This window comes from Fundulus heteroclitus, chromosome 1 (genome assembly GCF_011125445.2).
Source record: "Fundulus heteroclitus isolate FHET01 chromosome 1, MU-UCD_Fhet_4.1, whole genome shotgun sequence".
Taxonomy (NCBI): domain Eukaryota; kingdom Metazoa; phylum Chordata; class Actinopteri; order Cyprinodontiformes; family Fundulidae; genus Fundulus; species Fundulus heteroclitus.
This window is the reverse complement of record NC_046361.1, coordinates 23,689,797-23,716,153: the sequence shown is the minus strand read 5'-3', so window position 1 is coordinate 23,716,153 and position 26,357 is coordinate 23,689,797. Positions and strand designations below refer to the sequence as shown.

General features: G+C 39.4%; 2 protein-coding genes across 2 annotated transcripts; both read right to left on the bottom strand.

Annotated features, from left to right (window-relative positions):
* Positions 1–10: 10 nt before the first annotated feature.
* LOC105935880 (transforming protein RhoA-like) lies at positions 11–12,049 on the bottom strand. Its single transcript, XM_012876479.3, has 4 exons — positions 11,774–12,049; positions 1,963–2,083; positions 341–471; positions 11–250 (listed from the first exon to the last, which is right to left on the bottom strand). Exons 1-4 carry the CDS (start codon positions 11,918–11,920, stop codon positions 77–79), a joined length of 573 nt encoding a protein of 190 aa, XP_012731933.2. The 5' UTR covers positions 11,921–12,049; the 3' UTR covers positions 11–76.
* A 4,888-nt stretch (positions 12,050–16,937) lies between these two features.
* On the bottom strand, positions 16,938–26,217 carry LOC118563436 (ubiquitin carboxyl-terminal hydrolase 21-like). Its single transcript, XM_036138131.1, has 12 exons — positions 25,986–26,217; positions 25,275–25,655; positions 24,407–24,463; positions 24,192–24,309; positions 23,978–24,092; positions 22,678–22,797; positions 22,524–22,588; positions 22,235–22,422; positions 19,751–19,829; positions 19,541–19,648; positions 17,679–17,793; positions 16,938–17,574 (listed from the first exon to the last, which is right to left on the bottom strand). The coding sequence occupies exons 2-12, from the start codon at positions 25,428–25,430 to the stop codon at positions 17,481–17,483; spliced, it is 1,215 nt and encodes a 404-aa protein (XP_035994024.1). The 5' UTR covers positions 25,431–25,655; positions 25,986–26,217; the 3' UTR covers positions 16,938–17,480.
* Between the last annotated feature and the right edge of the window lie 140 nt (positions 26,218–26,357).

The window sequence follows — 26,357 nt, the reverse complement described above, 5'->3', positions numbered from 1 at the left end:
ATGGTTTCTCCCGACTGTCAACGTTCAGTATGGGAGCTGTTCACTCTTTCACACATGGGTTAGGGTTTTCACTAATCTATAAAAGCACGCACAAGAACCTCCTCCTGGAACTGCTGCCTGCCGATGCTGCCCTGAATGCCACTTCAAAGACTTCTCTTACGCCATCTTCGGTTTTGCTAGAACATTCCTGGTAGCTGTAGGCGCCAATGCGTTGAGCCATCTCTTTCCCCTCTTCAAATTTAACTGGTTCCTAGAAACGAAGGAGATACATATACATAATCATTTTGAACTATGCAAAACAAAGAATAAATTAGTTAATTTATAAATGAAAATACTGTGCCTGTTTCATTTTAGCAAGCTTTTTTCTGGTTTGGTCATCATTGCGAAGGTCCTTGTTGAGCCCCACCAGGATTATTGGAACATTAGGACAGAAGTGTTTTACTTCAGGACTCCACGTTTCTAAAATATTTTCTGTGGAAAATAAAGGAAGATTGTTATTGAATAGCAACATGCGTCCGTTTCTCCATTCTTCAAATGCTAAATAAATCTTAGTTATATTATTTGTAGCCCCCATGTCTAATTGCCACTTTTTGAGGGCTTTGTGGACCCCTTTGATCCTGAGGGCTAGCTTGTCTGGAGCTTAGGTTCCTGTTACGATCTGTCATGGCAAATTCAAGGATTCTGATAAACTGGCAGATCAAATAAAGATGTGATCCTCGCCCAGATTCGGGAGACGATGGCACCCTGTGAAACTGGGCAGGATGGGAGCCAGCCAAGTGTGTGGAGGTCAAGCCTCAGCTCCTGGGGTCACAGCTAGGCTTAACACAAAAAGCTGCAGGAAGCTTTTTCCATGATGGATTCTCACCTTCTGGGAGGAATGTTGGGACTGGGTATCATGCAAGCTTTACAGCAGGTGATGGCAGGGTCCTTAGTGTGCTAATTTGCAGCAGCATAACCTGACTTTGGACACGTGAAGTGTCACCAGTGAGTTGACATTCCCTGTTGGTGTGTGAAGTTGAGCGAAACAAGCAGATATGTTTTGACTCATTTCTATGCAGAGCTTAGGCAGAACTTAACTCCTGGAGAGGGAGTTGAATCTCTCCTACTTTGGTAATGCTCATGGAGAGAGAACTTGGGAGTATGACAGAGTACACACAGTCTGCCGTCTGAGTGTCTCTTATTTTGGGTTTTCTGGATGAGCAAGAGGCTTTCCTCTCTGCACCTTCTGTTTGTGGCTGTTGTCTGCGCTGATGCACTAAACAGCATTTCAGGTTATCCGTCCTTCTTGGAGTGTCTGGATGGTGTCATGGAAGGGTGTCATCTGGGGATTCCATGGTGCTCCTGAGCAACTTCAATGTTCCTGCTGGCAATGATGCTGATACCTTAAGAGGTGTTTGCCCAGTATGAATCCTAGAGGTGTTTCATTATTGGACTTCTGTGCTAGACATTGGATGTTCATAACAAACACCATGTTTGAGCCCAAGGACGTTCAACGGTGTACTTGGTATCAGGACACCTTGGGCCAAAAGGGAAACTGATTTTGAAACGGTATTACTGGTTAATTTAACTGGGTTGAATCCTGGATGCTCAGGTGAAGAAAGGGGCAGAGTTGTCAACTGATCACGGACTGGTAGCGAGTTATATCTGGTGCCCAGAGGCTATAGATAAAGACTTTTGGTTGACCTCCAGGAAGTTCTGGAAAAAAGTTTGGTGACTCACAAAGTTTAAACAAGGACTATCCCAAGCTGTGTATGGTTTGTAGGCCATGTATCGGCACCACCGGGACCTCTGAACACTGCCAGCAGGCAATGCAGCGGTTGAGTGAACGCTGTGACCTACAGCTTATTGTGACACTACCCAGATAGAAGGCCAGCTCCTCTTAGTCTGAGGCCATAGTAAGTGAATGGTAGATAGAGAGCGGGAGAATGGAGAGATTGAGTTTTTTCTCCTAATAAGCCATACCAAAACTGTCCGGGCTATCCACAGAGAAACACATGAGGATTACATCAGTGTCTTGATAGGAAAGAGGCCTCAGTTGGGGATAGTCTTGCTGACCAGATGTGTCCCAAAGGGCCAGGGGCACCTATAAAGCAAATATCACAAGCAAATGTGTTAGAAATGTTTCGTAATACTTACAGAAAAGCCACGTGGAATATTAATTAATATGACAATGCTAAGGAGCAACATTCTTTTAAACAAAAAATATTTTCTACCTTCTTTCGTATGTTTTTTTTTTATTTTGTGTGTGAGGGTTTCATTGTATAATATGACAAAAAAAAAAAAAAAATTTCTTAAATAGTTAACAAAAACGAATAAATAGCTATATATATATATATATATATATATATATATATATATATATATATATATATATATATATATATATATTAGCACATTATTTTTAATGTTCTTATTTTTCTCAAGACACTCTATTCTTAAAACGTTTACAAAGTAAGTATAATTAGAAAAAAAGTAAGTATAATTAGAAAAAATCTCCTTATGGCAGCTTTTCAAAACTGCGTCAACTGTCCCAAACATTTTGGGATAATTTTTCTCCATATTTAAACTACATATAGTGCATTCCTTGCACAAGTGTTAATAATGAGCCCGGTTGTGACACCACTAAACTTTTTTACATTTTGTCATGTAAAAACTACAAACTTTGCTTTATTTCACCAGGAGTTTGTGTGATAGACCAACAAAAAGAAGTGAATAACCACTCTATGGTTATTAACTCTTTTAGTCAAATAGGATAAAAATAGAGTAAGTTGAGGATTAATTTGTATTTTGTTTCTTTGGTAAGTTTATTTCGAGCCATACATGCACAATATACACATATACAGCAGATGGTAACCACAATGCACACTGCATACCATACTGACAAAGAGAAACCAGCAAAATGTACATACATGTACACTGATATATACTGCAACTATGGCTGTGCGATATGGCTGAAAAATGTATCACAATATAAGCCTTTCACATCAGTCGATATATTTATTTATTTATATCTATTTGAAATAAGGACCAGGTGGAAATAAATGCTGAATTTAAATTATAACCCTAACACTATTTAAACGTAACCTTTAATGTTTAAAAAGAGAACTGAGAGCTTGAGTGGCTAAATCCTTTCCTCTGCCTACATCCCCTGGAATGTTATGCAGATTCAGAGACTTTGCCTATTTTCAACTTCCAGCTAATGCAAAGAAAACATTGAAGAAGCTACATTTATTAAAAATCATGAAAATAATTATACACACTTTGAAGATGCACAAAGTGATGAGAATACCTGAACCTACAACACCCATGTTTATTTACTGGTTCCTGAGCCAATCAAATGGGAGTTACCAGGTATTTGGTGATTTGTCTTGGTAAAAGATCAGCAGCCTGCAAACATGGAAGCCAGAGAAGCAGACCAGAAATAGAATAGAATACAACATGATGTACGTATCCTGTGTCAGTAAAAATTCAGTGGGGGCGGTGGAAATTGTATTTGGCCATGTTTCACAGCAGCGACGGACCATTGAGGAAACGACATAGGCTGTTGTCAGCGACAGGCTGTTGCCTCTTCTTGCATCTTGTCCTTAGTTGGAGGTTGGACAAATGAATCTGTGTTTGGTCCAAAGCTAGAATTGATAGTTGTATTTCATTGCTAGACGCTGTCTATCAAAAAAGTTGGAGAAGTTATTTATTGCTAAGAACCTTGCCATTGATGATCCGTGCTTAAACTTGGCACTGTTTCCCCCCCTGTCAAATTCTCTGGGCAGCCTTATAGCTAAAACTTTGGTGAGTGGATCTCTGGGTGTGGATCAGGTCAGGACCTACTCCGCGACTCTCCCAGACAAAGAAGGTCTCTTCTGGTGCATTAATCCTTTTGGTGTCCAGTTTCTTTACAACTCCAACATGCCGCTAACAGTTTATAGTCACTGTTAGGATTTCTGTAAGTCCATGTGGGACTTAGCAGCTTTGAACCATAGTAGCTTGTGTCCTGGGTGTCTCCAGACCCCAGGATTGCCCTGCTTCTATTTCGCATTTACCCCGAGATGCATATTGCAGGAAATTCATATTTAAGTGTTCCTCCCTTCAGAGTTTAGCGATGTACTCTGGCTAGGTTATCTGCTTGCAGTGCCCTCCAAATTACATTTCTGAAACTGTTGACTTCGGTTTCATCTACTATATTGTAAAGCATCCTGGCAAAGCCCTGTTTTAAAATGTTCTCCATTTCAGGTGTTCCAGTGCAGTGTACAAAACTGAGTTAATGTCCCCAAGAGCAACCTTCTTCCAACATTTCTTCTTTAAAGCTTTTATCCACTTATTAGCACCTTGTGCATGTCCAGCAATCACTCGGCCAGCCCAACCAGATTGCAAGATGCCCAGGGAACCCACTTTCCTAAAAAGTGGGTCAGACAGCTACAGCTGATCCAGAACGCTGCTGCCCGCGTCCTCACTAAGACTAAGAAAGTAGAGCACATAACCCCAGTTCTAAAGTCCTTACACTGGCTCCCTGTATCTCAGAGAATAGACTTTAAAATACTTATGTTAGTCTATAAATCCTTAAATGGCTTAGCACCTAAATACATCACAGACTTGTTATCAGTGTATCAACCCTCCAGACCACTAAGGTCTTCTGGCTCCAGTCTACTCCACATACCTAGAACCAGAACTAAACATGGAGAAGCAGCATTTAGTTCCTATGCTCCGCTTATCTGGAACAAACTTCCAGAAAACTGTAAAAGTGTGGAAAGCCTGAGTTCTTTTAAATCAAGATTAAAAACACATCTGTTTAAAATTGCCTTTGACTGTTCTAGTTAAACAGTTTTACTGTTTTTAATGTTCTTTTTTGTTACTACATTCTATCCCTACTTGCTTTTATTCTATTTTCTATCTACATTTTATTTTTTGGTATATCTTAATCATGTAAAGCACTTTGTATTGTCTTGTACTGAATTGTGCTATATAAATAAATTTGCCTTGCCTTGCCTTGCCTTGCTAATTGGTTGTATTTCTTTTTATCAGGATAGGTAAGTGGAAATAAATAAATAAATCTTGCCTAAAAGACCACAGGCAAAGAGTTGGTCGATCGTAATTTAGATGCATTTGCCAGTGTACATCTTGGTATTGCATGTTTTTGGAACAATTAATTTAATATTCTGTCCATTGACAACGTGCAAAGTTATTCCAACTACTTCTGTTTTTCCATTAATATCTGATGCTGTTGTTTTAACCCTCAACTTAAAATATGTTGTTAGTTCATTTAGTGAGCTATTATAGTAATTGTGTAGTTCCAGCTAATGGAGCCTGTATCATTTTGGTGTTTTAGTCAAATAATAAACACTGCCCTTTTGTCAGGTATGTTTTCCCTGGCCCTGAAAACAACAATTATCAAACTGCTGTTGAAAAAGAACAATTTCAAATACTATTGCAGAACTGAAGGCCCATCTCACACCTCTTCTTTATCTGTAAGATTATTGGAAAAGGTGTGTTTCAACCATTAAATACCTACTTAGAAAATCATCAGCTGCTTTGACGTTTTCCAGTCAAGTTTCCGTGCTCACCACAGTACAGAGACTGCCCTTGTCAAGGTGTTTAATGACATCCATATAAATGCAGACTGTGGAAGAACCACGGTACTGGTTCTATTAGACCTGTTAGATATCCTTTTTAAAGAACAGACCTTTTTGTGTCAGTAGGTAACTTTACATCAAAGACCACAAAAATCACATGTGGGGTTCCCAAAGGGTCCATCTTGGGTCATCTCCTATTAAATATCTACATGCTCCCTCTACCTCAGATTACAAGAAATAACAACATCAGTTACCATAACTATGTAGATGACACAGCTCTACATCTCCATGTCACCAGGTGACTATGAACCCGTTCAAGCACTGAGTAAATGCTTGGAAGAAATCAATGCATGTGATGGATGTGCCCAAAATTTTCTACAGCTGAATAAAACCAGCTAATAACCACTCATTAGGCCCGAAATCTGGGTGTAGTGATGGACCAAAGGCATCTAAAGACAATTACAAAGTTGGCCTTCTATCACCTAGGCAAGGCAAGGCAAGGCAAATTTATTTATATAGCACAATTCAGTACAAAGACAATGCAAAGTGCTTTACATGATTAAAACATAGCAAAATAAAACAGAATAAGAGCAAGTAGGAATAAAATATAGATAGAAAATACAACAAAAAAGTGGTGATTCAGTTAACTAGGACAGTTGAAGGCAATTATAAACAAATGTGTTTTTAATCTTGATTTAAAAGAACTCAGGCTTTCCGCACTTTTACAGTTTTCTGGAAGTTTGTTCCAGATAATTGGAGCATAGGAACTAAAAGCTGCTTCTCCATGTTTGGTTCTGGTTCTAGGTATGCAGAGCAGGCTGGAGCCAGAAGACCTGAGTGGTCTGGATGGTTTATACGCTGATAACAAGTCTGTGATGTATTTAGGAGCTAAGCCATTTAAGGATTTATAGACTAACAGAAGTATTTTAAAGTCTATTCTCTGAGATACAGGGAGCCAGTGTAAGGACTTTAGAACTGGGGTGATGTGCTCTACTTTCTTAGTCTTAGTGAGGACGCGGGCAGCAGCGTTCTGGATCAGCTGCAGCTGTCTGATCCACTTTTTAGGCAGACCTGTGAAAACACCGTTGCAGTAATCAATTCGACTAAAAATAAACGCATGGATTAGTTTTTCTAGATCCTGCTGAGACATCAGTCCTTTAATCCTAGAAATGTTCTTCAGGTGATAGAAAGCCGACCTTGTAACTGTCTTTAGATGCTTTTGGAGGTTCAGGTCTGAGTCCATCACTACACCCAGGTTTCGGGCCTGATTTGTGGTTTTTAGCTGAAGCGACTGAAGCTGTGTGCTAACTTTTGATCTTTCCTCTATTGGTCCAAATATTATTACTTCAGTTTTGTTTTTATTCAATTGGAGAAAATTTTGGCACATCCACGTATTGATTTCTTCTAGGCATTTACTCAGTGCCTGAATTGGTTCATAGTCACCTGGTGACATGGTGATGTAGAGCTGTGTGTCGTCTGCATAGTTATGGTAGCTGATGTTGTTATTTTTTATTATCTGGGCTAGAGGGAGCATGTAGATATTGAAAAGGAGGGGACCCAGAATGGACCCTTGGGGAACCCCAAATGGGATTTTTGTCATCTCTGATGTAAAGTTACCTACTGATACAAAAAATTCCCTGTCCTTTAAGTAGGATTTAAACCAGTTGAGAGCTGTACCAGAGAGGCCGACCCAGTTCTCCAGGCGTTCTAACAGAATGGAGTGATCGACAGTATCAAATGCTGCACTAAGGTCCAATAGTACCAGCACGGTGGTTCTTCCACAGTCTGTATTTATATGGATGTCATTAAACACCTTGATAAGGGCGGTCTCTGTACTGTGGTGAGCACGGAAACCTGACTGGAAAACGTCAAATCGGCTGGTCGTTGTTAAGAAGGTGTTTAATTGTTGAAACACAGCTTTTTCAATAATCTTACTGATAAAGGGGAGGTTTGAGATGGGCCTGTAGTTCTGCTGTAGTAGTTTGTCTAAATTATTTTTTTTCAGCAGTGGTTTGATAATTGCTGTTTTTAGGGACTGGGGGAAAACACCTGACAGGAGGGACGTGTTTATTATCTGAGTCAAATCAGACGCTATGACAGGTAAAACTTTTTTAAAGAAAGCTGTGGGTAGAACATCAAGACAGCATGAAGAGGAACTTAGCTGCTGAATGATCTGCTCTAAGCTTTTGTAGTTTATTTGGCTGAATTGGGACATTTTGTCAGGATAAGTTCCAGCTGAGTACGGCTTTGGTTCTGGAGCTGGTGTGGAAGTACAAACTGATCCTCTAATTTTTAGGATTTTCTCAGTAAAGAAGTTAGCAAATTCATTGCAGGCCCTGGTGGAGTGGAGTTCTGAAGCCACGGACACAGGAGGATTTGTTAACCTGTCGACTGTGGAAAATAAGACACGAGCATTATTAATGTTTTTCTTAATGATCTCAGAGAAGAAAGATTCTCTTGCATTTTTCAATTGTAAGTTATAACTGTAAAGTCTCTCTTTATAGATGTCATAGTGAACCAGGAGTCTATTCTTTCTCCACCTGCGTTCAGCTTTTCGACATTCCCTCTTTTCACTTCTAACTGATGGAGCATTTCTCCAAGGAGATTTTTTCTTCCCGGAAACAACTTTCACTTTAACTGGAGCAATGCAGTCAATGATGTCTGAGACTTTAGACTGAAAGTTATCTACTAGCTCATCTACTGAGTTGCAGCCCAAGGTTGAAGTAGCAGAGTAAGCTTGAATAAAAGTTTCAGTGGCATTGTCCTTAAAGGTGCGTTTTCTTACGATGTCCCTTTGGCTAAATGAGTCACTGGTAATGATACATTCAAAGGTAACGGAGAAGTGATCGGATAAGGCAACATCAGTTACATTGACCTGTGAAATGTTTAGACCTTTAGTGATGATTAAGTCTAAAATATGCCCCTGCTTGTGTGTTGGCTGTTTAACATTCTGAGTTAAACCAAAGTTTCTAAGTGTGTCACACAGTTCTTTTGCACTTCTGTCTTCAGGGTTGTCAACGTGAAAGTTGAAGTCTCCCACAATAATTAAACAGTCATAATCAACACATATCACAGACAAGAGGTCACTAAAATCCTTAAAAAAGTTTGATGTGGACTTAGGAGGCCTGTAAACATTCAGAAACATAGTTCGTACCGGGCTCTTTACCTTGAGAGCCAAATGTTCAAAAGAGTCAAATTTTCCCAAAAACACCTTTTTACACTTTAGTGAATCATTAAACAATGTTGCTACTCCTCCACCTTTCCTTTGCTGTCTGCTCTCACAAAGGAAATTGTAGTTTGGAGGTGTTGACTCCAGCAGTATTACTTCTTCATTAGATTCATGTAACCATGTTTCTGTTAAAAACATAACATCAAGATTGTTGTCAATAATAAAGTCATTAATTAAAAGGGATTTTCCTGACAGAGATCTAATGTTTAATAAACCTAGTTTATATGATTTGGTGGTTGATGATGTCTCTGTGGCAGGTTGCATCTGACAGTTAATGACTTTCAAGTATTTGTTCCTGTTTATCCTTTTGTTTTTCTTTTTTCTGCCACGAATCATCACAGATATTCCGTAATTCCCGGGAAAAGACCCAAGCTGATTCTTGAAACTGTCTTGTCTGATAAACGTGCAGCGAGGGCCCGCTGTGTATCACAGCGAAGTAATCTGAAGGTCTTGAGGACAGGCATGTTCCGTGATACGTAGAGGAGGATCTGGGGCTCTGCGGCCTTTGGAAGATGCTGGTTTAGTCACAGAGCTGTGGCTATATGGAGAGGATGTCATCTGTAGGCCAATTTTAAATACTTTGTTCATGTTGGGAGAAAATTCCAGAAAAGGAACCTCTGGGCTTTGTGGAGAGGAAGGCGAGGCGGGTGTAGTCCGGACCGGTGTTCGTGACGATGGATTTTCTTGGTCCTCTCGTTGTCCTGCTGAGATCTGGGATGAATTCTCCTGTAGCTCTGATGTAGCCTCTTTCTGTGTCATCTTTCTGGCCATGTTTATCTTGGCTTGTTCGGGCTGCACTGGGCTTATCTTTTGTTTAGACACTGGATGTACATTGTTTTGGGACAAAGCTGATGACAAATGGTTCACAGAATAGAAGATGTTTGAAATCAGCCGTTTTGCACCTGACCTATTTAGAGAGAAACCATCTCTGTTGAACAGATGTCTTCTTTCCCAGAAGATGTTAAAGTTGTCTATGAAGGTTACAGTTGTTTCTTTGCATGTTTTTTCCAGCCATTTGTTTAGCATCAGAATTCGGGAAAAAATCTCGTCTCCACAAGCCACGGGCGGGAAAGGGCCGCTCAGAAGCACCTTGACATTTTTGCCATGAACTAAGTTCAACAGACGAATGTAATCCTCTTTCAATACTTCTGATTTTCTTATCCGGGTGACGTCGCCCAGGGCTTCAGCTTGTATTATGAGTTTTTCCAAGGTCGGGCGCTCTTTCAAGATCCTTGGAAGGATGTCTAATAAATCAGACACCAGGCCATAGTTTGAGTCGACCTCTGTGTTTTTCTTGTTACAGAAATGTTTAATCCCACATACAGACCCACTGCATAAAATCAGGGTCCTTGGCCCCGTGGCATGTCTTTTCTCTGATGTATTAGAGCGAAAGTCGTTGACGTACCTCTGAGTGTTGTCATGATTCTCCTGGGTCACATTTTGGAGCGGAGCGAATCTGTTTCGTAAAGGAATTCCAGCATTTCCAGCAGGTTTACTCCTATCATTTGTTGTGGGAACAGTCCGCTGTTGTTTCACTTGTCCTGGGACATCTCTCTGTAGTCTGGGCCAGTTTTCTTTGTCTAGGCGTGGGGTTCGTTGATTCTTTGGTCTTGCACCCTGAGTGATCCAGGGATTCTCATTTTCCTCAGGGATCTGTTTGTTCAGAGAGTTGCTGGGCTGGTGGTCCCCGTTTGGAGTCGCAGGCAGGGTTGTTTCATTTCCATACGCGCCGTTTACATCATAATTCAGTTCGAGTCGGCATATCTTCTGTTCTATAACGGCGATCTTTTGTAGAAGCGTGTCAAGGTCCACTGTGGTGAAGGTAGGCATCTTTGCAAAATCAAAATCAAAAATAAATAAAAAGAAAATAAATAAAAATAACTAAATCCAACTTTCCGTGGTTTTGGCAAAGAGATAAAAAGGAGATAAAAAGTAAAACGCAGGAAAATGCAAGCAAGCAGGGAGCAGAGAAAAAAGCGTCCGAGCAGGCAGAGAGGCGGGAGGTCACCTGAAGAACATTTCCAGGATTAAAGGACTAATGTCTCAGCAGGATCTAGAAAAGAATAATCTGTGTTTATCTTCATCTTTATCAACTACTGTAACAGTGTTTTCACAGGTCTTTTAAAAAACTGCAGCTGATCCAGAACAGGTCTTCCGGCTCCAGCCTACTCTGCATACCTAGAACCAGAACTAAACACGGAAAAGCAGCATTTAGTTCTTAAACTCCATTCATCTGGAACAAACTCCCAGAAGACCGTAAAAGTGCTGAAACCCTGAGTCCCTGTGTTCAGAGTTGCCTTTAAATATTAATATTGAAGTTTGTCGTCCAACTAATCTTATATCTTGACCCTCAGCTACTATTAAACTGCAATGTGCTTTCCTCTGTATGTTTTCTTTTCTTATGTTCTGTTAATGTAGTGCATTTTGAATTGTCTTGTTACTGAACATAACATCTTTTTATGTATCTATTTATTAATAGAGATAGCCCTTCAATTATAGTAATACAAAATCTTCATTATCAAAAACAACATTGAAATTAATGGTACCCAAGCGCACTAAGTAACAGTTACACATTCCCATCCTCAGTCATGTTACTTAGACAGTAATATTTCTTTATGTCTTAATTTAAAATGATAAATATCTGCACACTGATTGAGCTCTAACCCCAATCGATTCCAAAGTTTAATGCCATATACAGACACACAACAGCTTTTCCTAGTGCTTCTCAGTGCCTGAACTTTAAAATTATGACCTGCCCTTAGATTATAACTCTAATAATACTATAGATTATATAGTATTGTCTTAAAATGGCAAGCACGATTACTCCTAGGATTACTCAATGGCTTATCACAACTTTAAAATTTAATCAAGTTATTTTAAAGTATCAGTGGCATGCTCACCTTGGAAAAATTTGGGATTTTTTTGTTTGTTTGTTTGTTTGTTTGCTCACCAACTCAGCCAGGGTGACATCCTCCCTTACCTGTTTCCCATCTACTTCAAAATCCACCACAGAGATCGGAATCACAGTAGGCACGTAATCTACGTCTTTTTTGAAAAAAGTGAGCAGACTGGTCATCCCACAAGAGCTGTCCCCAACAATCACCAACTTCTTCCTGAAAGGATCCATATCTGGAAAACAGCCAAAACTAAAATACAGAGGAGGAAAACGTAACCCTATAGATGTAGAAGATCTCAACAAAGTGAGTCAATTGGATGTGTGTCTTTGCTGTTCTAGAAAACTAGAAAGTCTGGAAAACTCAGCCCGCCTCCTTGTGTCATTTGTTGGCAGGAAGCCGCACCTGGTTTTTAACTGTAAAATGCAGTCAGACGAAAGGACTTATCTTATCTTTATCTTATTAAACATTGTCAGACTCAAACTTTTGAAGCTCACTGACTGCAATAGCTTACATGCTTGCGTTAAATATAGTGTAGTTATTATCACCAATCAAAATACCTAAAAATTTGTAGCATATGACAATTTCACTTTTAACCCCTTGATCAGTTGCTAATCTTGGGAGGAGAGGTGGGAACTTCTTGCCATTTGAAAATCAATCAATCAATCAATCAATCAAATCAATCAATCAACAGTTTAAAAACCGCAGGGGTGACCAAAATGCTGCATTTTGGGGCATATTCTTTAGCTGTAACAGGAAATTGAAAATGTGATTTTGAATAACAATAAGTAAGTGACAATAAATAAGTGACCATTTGAGTTCAATAATTGGCTTACAAGTAATATTCCTCTTTCAATGCATTTCCTGTAAAAAATCATGTTGTATTTATATTGAATGTTCTCATTATTCCATATATAATATTTATGATGGGAAAAATTGCATTTATACAAGAGTGAGCAGCTTAATAACATCTGTTTGTGAAACATAGATCATTTCAGTGGTATTTTGGGTATATTGTACTTACATCTAAGAAGAAAGGGTAATCCCCCTACTTTATAAAAGTTATATAAGGTAATAGCATTCCATATAGAGTATGAGTTATTTAGAAGGTTTTTGAGGTATTTAATGTGAAATCGAGGGCTTCAATTCCACCTTTTTGAACCTTGTTTATTAGAATGTTTTTCTTGATGAGATGGCATTTCTTTTTCCTATTTTATTTTATTTATATTGGTACAGATTTGTTTGGGAATGTCAAATGTAATAGCCAGATAGATGAGTCTAGATAAACCTTCTCCTTTGACTAATAAAGATCGTCCTAAGAGAGAGAGAGATCTCGTTGGAGCCACAGGTTAAATCTTTGTTCAATTATTTAAATTATTTGGCTACATTTTTTATTGAACTTATACTTTGATCTATAATTATTGTGATTAAATATTTAACTTTGCTTTTTATAGGAATGTTGAGGAATGTGCCTTTTAAAGGAGATGTAATAGAGAACAATTCACATTTGTTTATGTTTAAAGTCAAACCAGAGGCACAGGAAAAGATGTTGATAATTTCAACTGAATTGTTTATTTCAGATTTGTTCTTTAAAAATAGACCTGTATCATCAACCAGTTGAGACATTACAATATTTCTGTTTGCAACATTAATCCCTATAATTTTTTCTTTGATTTTAACCGAGAGAATTTGCATGGCCAGAATAAATAAGTACTGGCAGACAGGGCACCCTTGTCTGAGACCCCTTTTCAAATAAAATCTTTTACAGAACCCGTATGACAATTTTATTGATGCATTACAGTTCTTATACAACATTTGACAATGTTTAATGAAGGTTTCTCCATACCCAAATAATTCTAGTGCTTTAAACAAAAATGTGTGTTCAATTGTGTCGAAGGCTTTAAAAAATAAAATCCAGAAATAACATAAAACCATCCACCTTTATTAAATCTGAGAAATCGAGCGGGTCAAATAAGAATCTGATATTATTAGTTATTTGGCTACCTCGAATAAATCCGGACTGAGTTTCATCAACCACTTCTTCATGAGTACTTTTAATATTTTTAGCAATACAACCTGCAATAATTTTACAGTCATTTTGTAGTAAAGTAATTGGTCGCCTGTTATCAGGCATATAACATATTAAGGTGTAATAAGACCTTAAGTCATTGTTGGTGTTCCAGAATCCAAACTTTCAACCTAAACTTTATGTAAAAATGGCAATACCTGTTCAGATTATTTTTATTATTAAATTCTGTACCCAGTACCCGGTGACTTATTTAATTTGAGCTTGTTGATGAACTTTTGGATATCTTCAAGTGTAATTAGGAATCACATTGTTCTTTACTATTTTCATTAATTTGTTGTCTTTTTTCCAGCCTAAAAAAGTAACAACAGTTTTTCTCTCCCTCTTCTAACCATTTCTGTCTCGATCGAATGCAGGCCCCTTTAGCTTTGGAAATATAAATGCTGTCTAGATTCAGTTGTAATTGGTTCGATCAAACTTTTTGTTCCTCAGATATATTTTCTGGTAGAATACTATTCAAAGAGAGGATTTCTTTAATTAACTTCGATTCTATTTTTCTTTTTTGTTGTGCTATTTCTGCTACAGTTTTCATTAATGGTTTTCCAATTTCTCATTTTAAGAGCTCCCGATTTTTACTAAATGCCTTCTGACTGCAAGCTGTATTCCAATACTTTGTTATTGATTTTTTTAAATGTTTTCTTCCACTTCTTTTTTGTCAAAAAGGGAAGTGTTGAATTTCCTGTAAGATGTAATTGGATGTTTTTTCTGTACTGATTTGATTTAATTCTTTCAATAAGAATAAGTTTGTAGTCCAGCAGAGGAGCTGAAAGAATATCAGATTTCATTCATCAGAAATTAAGTCAGACACCAGCCAAAAATGTATTCTTGATTTAGGGCACCCTGTTTTGTTTTGCCATGTAAATTTAGTTTCGGAAGTATTTATTTACTTTTATGCCTCCATACAAGTGTACTAGAACCGTGTTTGAATTTACATCATCCTCTGGAGGAAATCTATCTATTGCATCATTTAGAGTGGAATTGACGTGTCCACCAATTATATTCATGTTATATTTTCCACATAGGTAGTTTATCTCGTTCCTCAATCTTTCATAAAGTTGCATTTTTTTCTCAGTTTTTGTTTTTCTTCATTTATTGATTCAACTAGTAAAACAAAATGTCCATATGTATCTAAGACTGAGCATAATGCATCTCCACTGAAAGTTGTTTTGTAATATTGCCACACCTGCTGATTAAGTAGAGCCATGTGATAGCCATAGTTCATTCTCCCATTGAGCTTTCTAGAATTTTGTGTCAGTTGAAGTCGAATGAGTTTCTTGTATAAACTCAAAAATCAGCTTTAAAATTTCTAATATATATAAAAAAGTTGCCTTTCTTTTGGTGTTTCTTAACCCTCGAGCATTGAGTGAAATTACTTTTTTTTTTTAAAAAGAAAGAAATGCTACTAAGCGCTGTAGCTTTTAACCCTGAAAATTAGTTTACAGGAAAATCTAACAAACTCTCCCAACAGAGAAATACAATTTTTAAATGGAGCCTCTTCAATATTTTTACATCATGACTTAACGGTTAATTGTGAACTTTTTTTTTTCTTTTCATGTTGAATAGCTTCTAGACATTAGATGGTTCAAGTTCTTTCCTCGTTTGTCAACAACAAAGGCCTTGGGACCGATGTAGACGGCTGTTTTTCCTTCTTTATGAGCATTTTTCTTCTCTGACAGCCCTCAGGGGAGAAGTTCTCCTTGAAACGCAGGTAGTTTGCTTTCAGAAAGGATGACTGCTTGGCCGCTTTCCATACCGTATCCCTGGAGTGGAGTTCTCTCACGGAGAACTGGATAATCAGTTCTCAAGGACGACCTGTATCCGTAACGCGACCCAGCCGGTGTACACTGTCGATAACATCAGGTAATTTTTCTTTGCATCCAGCCGCTGCCTTCTGGCAGATGGAAATAACCTTGTTCCGAAAATCTTCATTAATTTTTCACTTTTGTTTCATTCAACTCTGGACTTTGTTAAAGTATCACTTGTAGCGCAGGTAGATTTTTTTTCACTACTCAATCACATATTGGGCTCATGGAGGCAGGCAACATAGGAGAAGATATTTTTCTTGAGCAAATATCTTCCTATTGCTTATTTTAAATGTCAGTATTATGTTAACTATAGCTTTGATTTTACTTTCTTTACTTGTGTTTTCCATCAGCCCCTTTTTGCAGATAAGTTGAAAATTTACAGCGTCATCTTGGTATGCACAACATCCACATCTATATTGACATGTCACATTTTCTCCCCTTTAGTATTTTGTCTCATCTTTTTCTCTACCTTTCTTCCTCTTTCATCTTTCCATTTCTGTGTCCATTGAATGTGAAAATAATATCCAATAATGTTTTTTGCTTATCTTTCAAGCAGAGCAGTATTGCAAAAGCAGTAATGCTCCCTTCGTGAAAGTAAATTTGTTGGGCTCTCTTTGGCTTTAAGACAGCAATTCTTAATACTACACTGCCAGACAGGACACGTTAAAAAAAAAAAAAAAAAAAAAAAAAAAAGAGGAATGCCATGACAAGCTTCTATAATTTATTTAGTTTCCCCGTTTCCTCAAGTTCTTAATTAGGTTTCAAGATCAACCGAATCAATTCTCTTTTCTCATCAGGAGATAACCTTGCCCTTTCCCATCTTAGAAGATATTTGAAGACTAAGAATTAGGGCTGGGCAATATACAGATATTTTAAAAGTATTGAGATGGTTTACATGACGTTATAATTATACTTTTATGTATTCTGGTAGGTCATTTTTCAGCTATTTGTCATATTTATCTACAGGTGTTTGTTAAATGTGCCTGTGAGACATTTGGGATAAAGCTTTAACTCAGAGATGCCTTTTAATAATTACTTTCTGGAAAGAAACACATATCGAGATCAATATCGCATATTAGGATTCAGCCTAAAAATATCAAGATATTATTTTTTGGTCCATATCGTTCAGCCCTACCATGAATATAAGTCTTTACTCCAAAGTTGTTGTTTTTTTTCCCACATGTGGCTTCTATGACAGTACAGATGCTGAGTGATGAGTTCACCTTTCAGTCAGCCTTTTACACTGACATTTTATCAATCCACTCTCTCCTGTAAAAGCGGTTCCTTATTCAAATTAAAAAAAAATTCTCAACAAATGCGCAACAATGTACCCAAATAGCTTTGGACAAACAACATTTATATCTTTCAAAAAGTTATGCTTTAATGCGTGACCACTTAAAAGGTTCATGAGAATTTATTTACAACAATCATCAAGGTGTCATTCACCTTTTTGCACACAGTTCCGTCTCATAAATCACGACCCGTTTCTATTTCTAACAATCATATTTTATCCATTCGTTTTTTTTAGGGTTCATAAAGGCGAACATGATTGATGATGTACTAATATACGGTTCTTACATCATACATATCGCACAGTAAGAGCCCTTCTTTACGAAGACGTGCATCGTATTCATCACGCTCTGTCTCCTGTCAGAGAGCAGCCACGCAGAGACTGCCTGGCTATAGCTGACCCAGATGCTTCTGCAGCACGGCCAGCGTTAAAGCCCCGTTAGACCGAACATGCCTTCTCTCTCCCTGTCCTTTAAAGCATAAGGAAAGGTTCATTGAGATTGAGAAGTTGTTTTTACGCTGCTGATGTCATGGCTATAAAACAGCCGCTGCTTCTATTAGTTTCCTTGGACACCGGAGGCGAGGTGGCTCCGATCGGCTGCCTCTTCAGGACTATTTCCTGACTGTGGCGGTGCTGTTGCTGCGTTGGTAGAACAGGACATAGGCTTGATTTGTCTGAAGCTGGCTCTCTGTGAGCGGGGTTGCGCTGTAGGGGGAGAAAAGCAAACTCTAAGAAGAGAAGTTTATACGGCGGACATCCTGACAGAAAACCGCCTCAGATGTACAGTTGTTAGAAGATCACAGTCTCACCTGGAGTCATTGTAGAAGCACCATCCGTTTTCATCCAGGCAGCAGGCCGTGTAGTGGCCCATGTTCACGGTCCCAGCATGGTTACAGATTGCATATAAGTCGTACAGAACTGGGCCTGTGGAGACAAACATGGAGGTTTTTTCTCTGGGCTAAGGAGCGGCTATAGAGGTATCACATTTAAATTTGAGGGGTAAAAAAAATAAAAATAAATAAATAAATAAATAAATAAACTTTGGCCATTAAAGATCAGTTAATTTGACAAAACTTTGTGATAAATTTCCTGGATGTCTTATTTTTTTTTAAGTCTTGGTCATTAACAAGCTACAGCATGTCAGGCAAACCAGAGCCAGAATAAAAAGGATGCTTGCTACATTTGTGCCATGACCTCTGATCTCATGTTCCAAGTTCAGCAGCTTCAAAAGGTTTTTTTCTGTTTTATTTTATTTTTAGCCAAGAGACAGTTCCATCATTTTTTACCATATCAAAAACAATATTCTACAATAAAAGAACAACAATAAAAACATGAAATGTATTGTTGACACCCTTGTGGGACCACCCCTCGCGATCCCACAAGGGATAAACGTGTTAGAAAATGGATGAATGGATGAATATTAACAGGAGTACAAAACCAGAGAGTGTAGATGTATGCATCAGGTTTATCCTGAGAAGTGAAGCCCATCTAAAATAACCTATGTTAGTTATATCTATGGATGACTTACTGAATCAACTGAAGGTTGGAACTTTTTGGCATTAAAAAAAATTTGCTTTTACAAATTTGCTGCCTTGGATCTTGAGTGAATGAAGCAGTATATTGTATATTATCTGTCAAAATATTGTAAAAAGGAAACCGTTTGAACCATAATACCAGACACTTTAATTTACTCATTTACTTATTTTATGTTAGTTTGAAGTTCATGAGTGAAGTCTGTTCTTAGCTCTTTGTGTAAAACCAGAAGCAGCAAACATTTTTGTTATATTTTCATTGTTTACGATGGCAGGGCCGCCATCTTGTTTTACAGTTTGTATTTAGTTGCACTTTGAATTCAGGTCAACTCCCCGACAAAATGCTTAAAATAGAAGCTTATTTCTTTAATTTTGGTTTGTGAAACGAAAAGGTAGAAAAAAAACAATTAAGCATCTTTAGTATAATAAAGTCTGGGATTTTATTTTTAAGCCATATCACCCAGCCCTACACTCAAGTAAAGCATATATATATATATTCCTTAGCCAGAAAACGGTTACGGTTGTATACCTCAATTACTAAACAAAATTCAAAATTTACATTTCATTCTGCAGTAAAGACAAACAACATTTTATTGTATTATAAGCTCAACTAAATGGATTGGTTGTGCTACAGCTTGACTCAGAATTTTCTCAGCTTTTTAAAATTATCTTAGATTTCAACATTGCAAAATAAGCTACTTCCTACAAGCAAATGTAATATTTAACATTTTAATATATCAAAAACCATCCCATTAAAATCTGGAAAGTGCTATGGGTGAGCTTTTGAACGTATAGAAAAATGTTTTCTTGTATTTATTGTATCCTTATTCACCATCAATATTATTAATCACCATGTCAGTGTTACTTATCTAAATAAGTGGTTTCTCCATTTTTTGGGAGTAAAATTAGATCAGAATATAAATGAAACTCTGGTTCAGCTGGAAGCTCTTCAGCAAATACATTTTCTTTTCTTCTAGTGCTTATGTTCCATTCTGCATTAATTTATTTCTTTAATTTATTCTAAATCTTCTAAATTTCTTGCAACATTTTAACTTTTCACAATTGCAGTTTCTGTTAAAACAATATTGTCAAGCAAACAAAACATGCACATAGACGAATTGATGAAAAGTCTTTGTTACCGCAGTCAACTGGTCCATAAGGTCCGAGGTCCAGGTTTTTGAGGGGAAAGGACACATACACTGTGCTTTTACTGATAGACCATCTGGATGTTGTGAAACGGTTCAGATCTATTGGACGCTGTTAAGTATGAGCGTAAAATGCCTTTTTGCACATATACTTGACTTCTTGGTTGTCTTATTTATTAAAGCAGAAGTTGTTGCCAAGGATACGGATTACAATGACCTGAGGAAACCTCTGGATGGAAAGCCGCTTGGTGCACTCGGTACGCCTGTTACACCTCTCACACATCTGGAAGATAAAGAAATAGATATTTTTTTAAAAACAGTGTTTAAAGACCTGGAGCCTCATGTACGAAAGGGTGCGCAGCTCTCATACTGAAAAAGTTGGCGGCAGGGAGAAATCCTGAAACCTGCGGTGCGCAAACAACGCAGAGGTACAAAACCAAACCTTGATAAATCCAGATGTGTGGGAAATTATGTGTAGGTTCATGTGTTTCTTGGACCGCCCTGTTCCCACCCCTAAATAGATAAGCAAATCAGTACAAATACCCGGAAGGTACCCAACCTGACTCCGCCAGATGGATTTGCTCCGCATATCCATCTGGAAACCTTCCGTTGAAGTAATTTTGGGAAGGGCCGAAAATACTGGTTAGCTGATTGGCCTATGTTGGTGATAGACGGGCCAAATAAACCAATCAGATCAACGAAGCATATGACGTACTAACAGCAGGGTTTCCCACAGCGCTATCTTGGCGATGCTGTAATTGTTGGGAATTACAGCAAAGCAACAGGTTCTCGAGAGGAGCCAGATGAGGTGGGTCGGGCATCTGGTCAGGATGCCTCCTGGACGCCTCCCTGGTGAGGTGTACCGGGCACGTCCCACCAGGAGGAGGCCCAGGGGAAGACCCAGGACACGCTGGAGGGACTATGTCTCTCGGCTGGCCTGGGAACGCTTTGGGATTCCTCCTGAGGAGCTGGCCCAAGTGGCCAGGGAGAGGGATGTCTGGGCCTCCCTACTGAAGCTGCTACCCCCGCGACCCGACCCCGGATAAGCGGAAGAAGATGGATGGACGGACAACAGGTTCTTGAGTGACATCAGCGACCCATTAAATTGTAACGACGTGAATATTGGTGCGTTCCTTTTTGCCTCGAAGGTCGGAACCAACGAGTGGCAGATTACGTCATCTCCGCCTTTTTGTGTTTCAGTTTCGCACAGCTGTTAGAACAACAACAATGACGCTGTTCTAGGTGGTATGTTGTGCAAATATCCAGGGCTGAAACATCCCGTCTGATGAACACTGAAATGTTACATAAATAACAGAGAACTGCTACAAACAAAGTATGAGGGTTTGCTCAGTGTTGCTGCGAGTATCAGCCATCATGAATGGCGAAGTTGGGTACCATCCTGTTACACAGACTTCCTGAATCGCAATACGGACTTTAGGGTCCGTTCCTGTTCAATTTTCCAACACAGGACAAACGTAACGCGCTATATGTCTCCCATACTTTGATTAGGAAGTCTAAAGAAAATGGATGAGGCCATCCAATACCACAGGCTTGGGGCGGCTCAGGGGTGACTGTGAAAAAACCCGACCTGTTAGTCACCTCCACTCTGAAAAGCTCCGGTCGCAAAGAATGCAGCGGAGTTAAAACTTGAAACGGCACCAGTGGCACACTGTTCCTCCTACTTTCCCTCTGTAATGCTTGGGCACTGGGCAATCTAAAGCATCTGATAAGCCACTCAGCAGGTTAGTGAGATCTCTGAAAACACGCTCTTCTGCATTCTTCCATCGACCGTGAACTCCAGCGGTGCAAACGCCGCCATCGTTCCATAATTAGGACCAACTTTACGCAGCTATTCACATGTCATTGTCTCCAATTTAGGGATCATCACACCTGATTTATTAGGAATTAATCTGCTGATCCAATCCTGTTGTTTTCCCCAGTGAGAATGAAAGCGACCTTTTGGTGTTTTACATGCATTTCATGCGTAAATGACCGGTGCTCATTTATATCTACCTGTGACAGAAACAGAGGAATATCTACAGTTTTCATCAGATTGAGATTGTTTCCATAATTTTCTGAGGTGTGTCACATTGTATGAGGCTAAACGTGATTCTACATCTTTGCACAGGTTTAGACTAGGGCTGAACGATAATTCAATAACAATACATATCGATCGATATACGTATATTGATGATAGAAATAAAGGGTCAATAAAAAGTCCAATAGAACAGTTTTCTTTCATTTTACATTTTAGCCTGTCATGTAGGTTAATATTACAGTCGCTACATCCTACCAACCAATCACAAGCGCAGACCCAGGAACGCTCCGCCCCCTTTAAAGGGTTCAGGAAGCACACGTTCTTTTTCTTAAATACTTGAAGTTTTGGTAAAAAAGTTGGTTGAATAAAGGGTTGAGTTTAAATTCAGTGTTTGTGTGTCTATATCTAAAAATTAGTCGCTAAGCAACAGCACAAAATGGTCAGGGCTGCACTTAAAATATATGTTTTGAATTTCTTGATAATTATCAATATGCTTTCTAATTTATAATATGCTTTTTTTCCCCCCTATCGTTTTGTGTGCGAACCCACGCTTCGTACAAGAGGCCCCAGATTTGTTGTTTTGTCTAAACCTAGTTGACTAGGCTGGACTATCCACAGTCAAAAGCCTGTGCAGTTTCATTTTTCCTTACTGGTGAGTTTTCCTTGTCTAGTTTCTCCTCCTGAGAGAAGAGGTCCAGGCACTCCTGCAGGGAGACCTCCCCTCTGCAGCTCCTCTTAGGGATGGGCAGCGACAGATCGCAGAACACATCAAACGTGTTGGAGTAATGCGAGCAAACCGAGCAGTGCAGGGAGCTCCGCAGCTGGCCTGAGAAAATGTCTGTCCAGAGCGAAGCAAGAATTAATGTCAGTTAATGTCTCAGAGCGTTTTTTTTGTTGTTGTTGTTTTTCATATGACAATGAATGAATTGGCCTCCTTACCTACTATTATACTGTCATCTCTCTCCAGGTGCTTCTTCCACATGACATTGGCCTCTTCTGAAATTCTGCAAGGGATCAGAAATGGGAAAACATACATTATGTGTTCAGAAAGATCCAAGATACACGGATAAGATTTTTCTTTTCCAATTCATACCTAAATCTGACGCATTTCTGGTCAGACTCCTTTCCTGTTCTTTTAACATAAGGCCTGCGATTTATTTCGGTATGCAGCTTGTCCAGAAGGAACCTGAGAAACTCCTGAGCGTCCTGCTGACTGGGGTAAATTCAAACACAGACACAAACACATTTTTTAATCTCAAGGACAACACAGGAGATTATTTTTTGCAACGAAGAGGACGACATGAGGTGAATCTCACAACAACCAAAGTTAGGCAGACCTACCTGACAAAGCCCTGAATAGGTTGGCCTCTCCTTTATAGTTACTGTAAGTATTTCTGTGTCCAAATCAAACGTCAAATCATCTATTGCAGTTAAGCAGAGCGTTCAGTTCTTGGCACCATTTATCTTTTTTTTTATTATCTAGTGATCTCTCCAATCACTGCTATGCAGAATCAAGTCAGTTTTTAATTACTTCTTATATCTGTTATCTCAAAGGTTTCAGTCCCAGACAACTGCATGAAATGTATAAAATCACAGCTGTTTAATAATTTTCTCAAGCTGGACGGGCTGAAACTCTCCAGCCTGAAATCACCGTGATCTTGACAGATGATACGAGTTTATGTCACTAAATCAAGGCTAAATAATAAAAAAAAGCTTTTGTTGCTGCAGGTCGCTTTGAAAGCCAGCTCTCCCTTCATCAACATTGTGTCAACTCAACAACTTTGTTAATAAGCACTTAGGTAGCCAAATCTGATTTTACTTGATGATACTATAGCTTCTTAGTACTTTTATTTTATCTTAAAATGTTTTAACTTTGTCTCTTTTATGTTGTTTGGCTGTAAAGGACGAAAGGAGTTTTGCCGTGAAAAAGAGCCAAATAATTCAGACTTACTTGTTTTTAATTTCAGCACTGATGTGCTTGTAAATTTGGGACTGCGTGTGCAGAAGTTTCATTGAACGCAGGTATGATTATTTTAGTGAATCAATCATCAGATGGGAGCTTTTGCAGCCTTTTCTCCAGAATAACCAGAAGAGTCCTGGAAGGCTGCTGGTCTAGTCAAAGCAAAAGTGTTGACAGTCGTGGTTTCATCATTTGATTCTGTTGCTCAGTGAACCAGGAGTTGCCAATAAAAATATGAATATTTTATTCCTAATTTTGCTAACTTCCAATTTACACAGAAATGGTGATCTTTTCATTGATTTTAAGTAAACCTTGAAATCCGTTATTTCCATTTCCCAGGAAATAACGTTTTTACTTCTCCAGAAAGATTGACTAGTTGCGAAATTCAATTTATAAACATCGAAATGGTTAATTTTGATACAATTATTCTTACCTGTAACCACTGAAGTAAGGCACTGCTTCTTTAAAGACGCTGTAAAACTGTCGAGGATTAACAACGGCGTCTCCTTCCCTGACATCCCAAAGGCCTGAGAGCACCTGAGAGAAAGCTGCCGTAGGAAGAGTGGAAATAAAGAGATTTTTCCTTTATTCTTTTACACGAACGGGGAAAATAAAAAAAATAAAAAAGTCAAAAATCAGACCCCTACCTTCCATCAGCTTCGCCTCCTCTTTTGAAAACTTCTCCTGCTTATGAGACTTTAGGAGACAATAGTTGCGCAGTACGCGTGTGTGAGACAAACACTGGACCACTGCATTCAGGAAGCACTGTTTTCCCAAACAGAACGAAGAGAGAAAAAAAAAATCATCAGCATGCCGGTGCAAAACTTAACGGAGGGTTGCGTGCCGTCTCCGTCGCACTTACTGTGTTCCCAATGTTTCTAAGGCCAACTCTCCCACTTCCGACAGCAAGCGGCTCCTTCTATGAACGGAAAGCCATGAGAGAAAAGTTTAAACCCGAATCCGAAGCGGTGCTGTGTGTGCAGGCGCAGCATATTGCTATACGGTAACTGGCCTGCTGTGTGTCCTATTGTTTGACCCCTGGCTGTGCTCCATGCGTCTGTCTGCCTTGACCCTGCCGTTTTGGTCTGTGTGTAACTTTGGCAGGACAGATTTAGCCTTCTTATGTCATTAGCATAACAAGCAAGGCTAAAAAAAAAAAAAGGGGTCAGGCTGAGGCCTTTATCCTATTAGAGGGTGCAAGGAGTGCTGACAGGTGCGTAAACACGTGCGCTTTGATTAGCACCGCACCATAACCTCTTCAAATGATCCGTATCTTTTTCACAAATTTACAAAATCCACATTATAGTAACGTTGTTCGGTTGCGGTTCGAGGACAAGGTAATTCAATTCAATTAAATGTATTTATATAGCGCCAAATCATGAAACATGTCATCTCAAGGCACTTTACAAAATCAAGTTCAATCATATTATACAGATTGGGTCAGATTATACAGATTGGTCAAAAATGTCCTATATAAGGAAACCAGTTGATTGCATCAAAGTCCCGACAAGCAGCATTCACTCCTGGGGAAGCGTAGAGCCACAGGAAGAGTCGTCTGCATTGTACATGGCTTTGCAGCAATCCCTCATACTGAGCAAGCATGAAGCGACAGTGGGAAGAAAAACTCCCCATTAACGGGAAGGAAAACCTCCGGCAGAACCGGGCTCAGTATGAACGGTCATCTGCCTCGACCGACTGGGGTAAAGGTTTAATCTAGAGTTTGTTCGCACCTCGTTGTCGGTGACCAGCAGCAGGCCCATGAGGGACGTATAGAGGACGGACTGGGAGATGTCTGCCGTCTCTCTCTGCAGACCCTTCTGGGAAACCAGGGTTCGACACAGGGCCTCACAGGAGCCCTCCACGTTGACGCTGCTGGAGCCGGGCATCCCCGTTGTTACCGACCAAATCTCTGCCCGAAGAGGCAACGTCCCGAGGCCAATCTTCCTAAATCAAACCCAAATGTCTTCCTGTTTGCACCTCAAGCTTCTTTCAATATCCTTCACGGGGCCTGATGGACGTTCAGCGAGGTGCCGAGGGGCAAGCCCTCCTCCTCAGGTAGCAGAGTACCTCCCTGCCTTTGCTTGAGAGTGACGGGGAAACAACATTTACAGCTGCAGAGAAAAGAGGAGGAAACTTGAGTCTGCGTTGGCAAATACCCCTCCTCTAGCGTGCGCATTTTTGAACGAAAACATTTCCTTCCACGTGTCGCAACGAAAAGATCATCTTTGAAGACGTAAAACCAAGAATCCCCACATTTAGCTGATTCAGCGTTAAAGGTCCATAGAAAGACTTCGTGTAAACAACATTCGACCATCCGCTACGTCTCACCCCAACAGCCAACCAATGCGCAGCTCCTGCTGTTTTTATGCAGGTAAAATTTGCAAATGTCTCGATCTCTACAAATACAACTTACATAAAAACAGAGAGCGCTTCGGACTCACCTGGTCACTGGGAGCCTCTGTATCTTTGAACAAAGCGTCCCAACCAAACTGTTCCCATCATCTGCTGAGCTGTTAAAAATGCATAAGGGGACGTCTACGGTTTCACTGCGTGTTTGTGGGCTAGAGCTGAAAGTCTACCTCTCTGCCCTGTCCTGCCGCCGGTGTCAGAGAAAGAGAGAGAGAGAGAGAGAGAGTGAAGAAACAGACGCAGCGAGGGAGGATAATCATCCCTAATCTTTTCTACTGTAGATCGTGTTGGGCTATACATAGACGTGTCGTTGTGTGTGTGTGTGTGTGTGTGTGTGTGTGTGTGTGTGTGTGTGTGTGTGTCCCTCCCAACCACCACCATCCATGAGCGCCTCGACAAGCTTT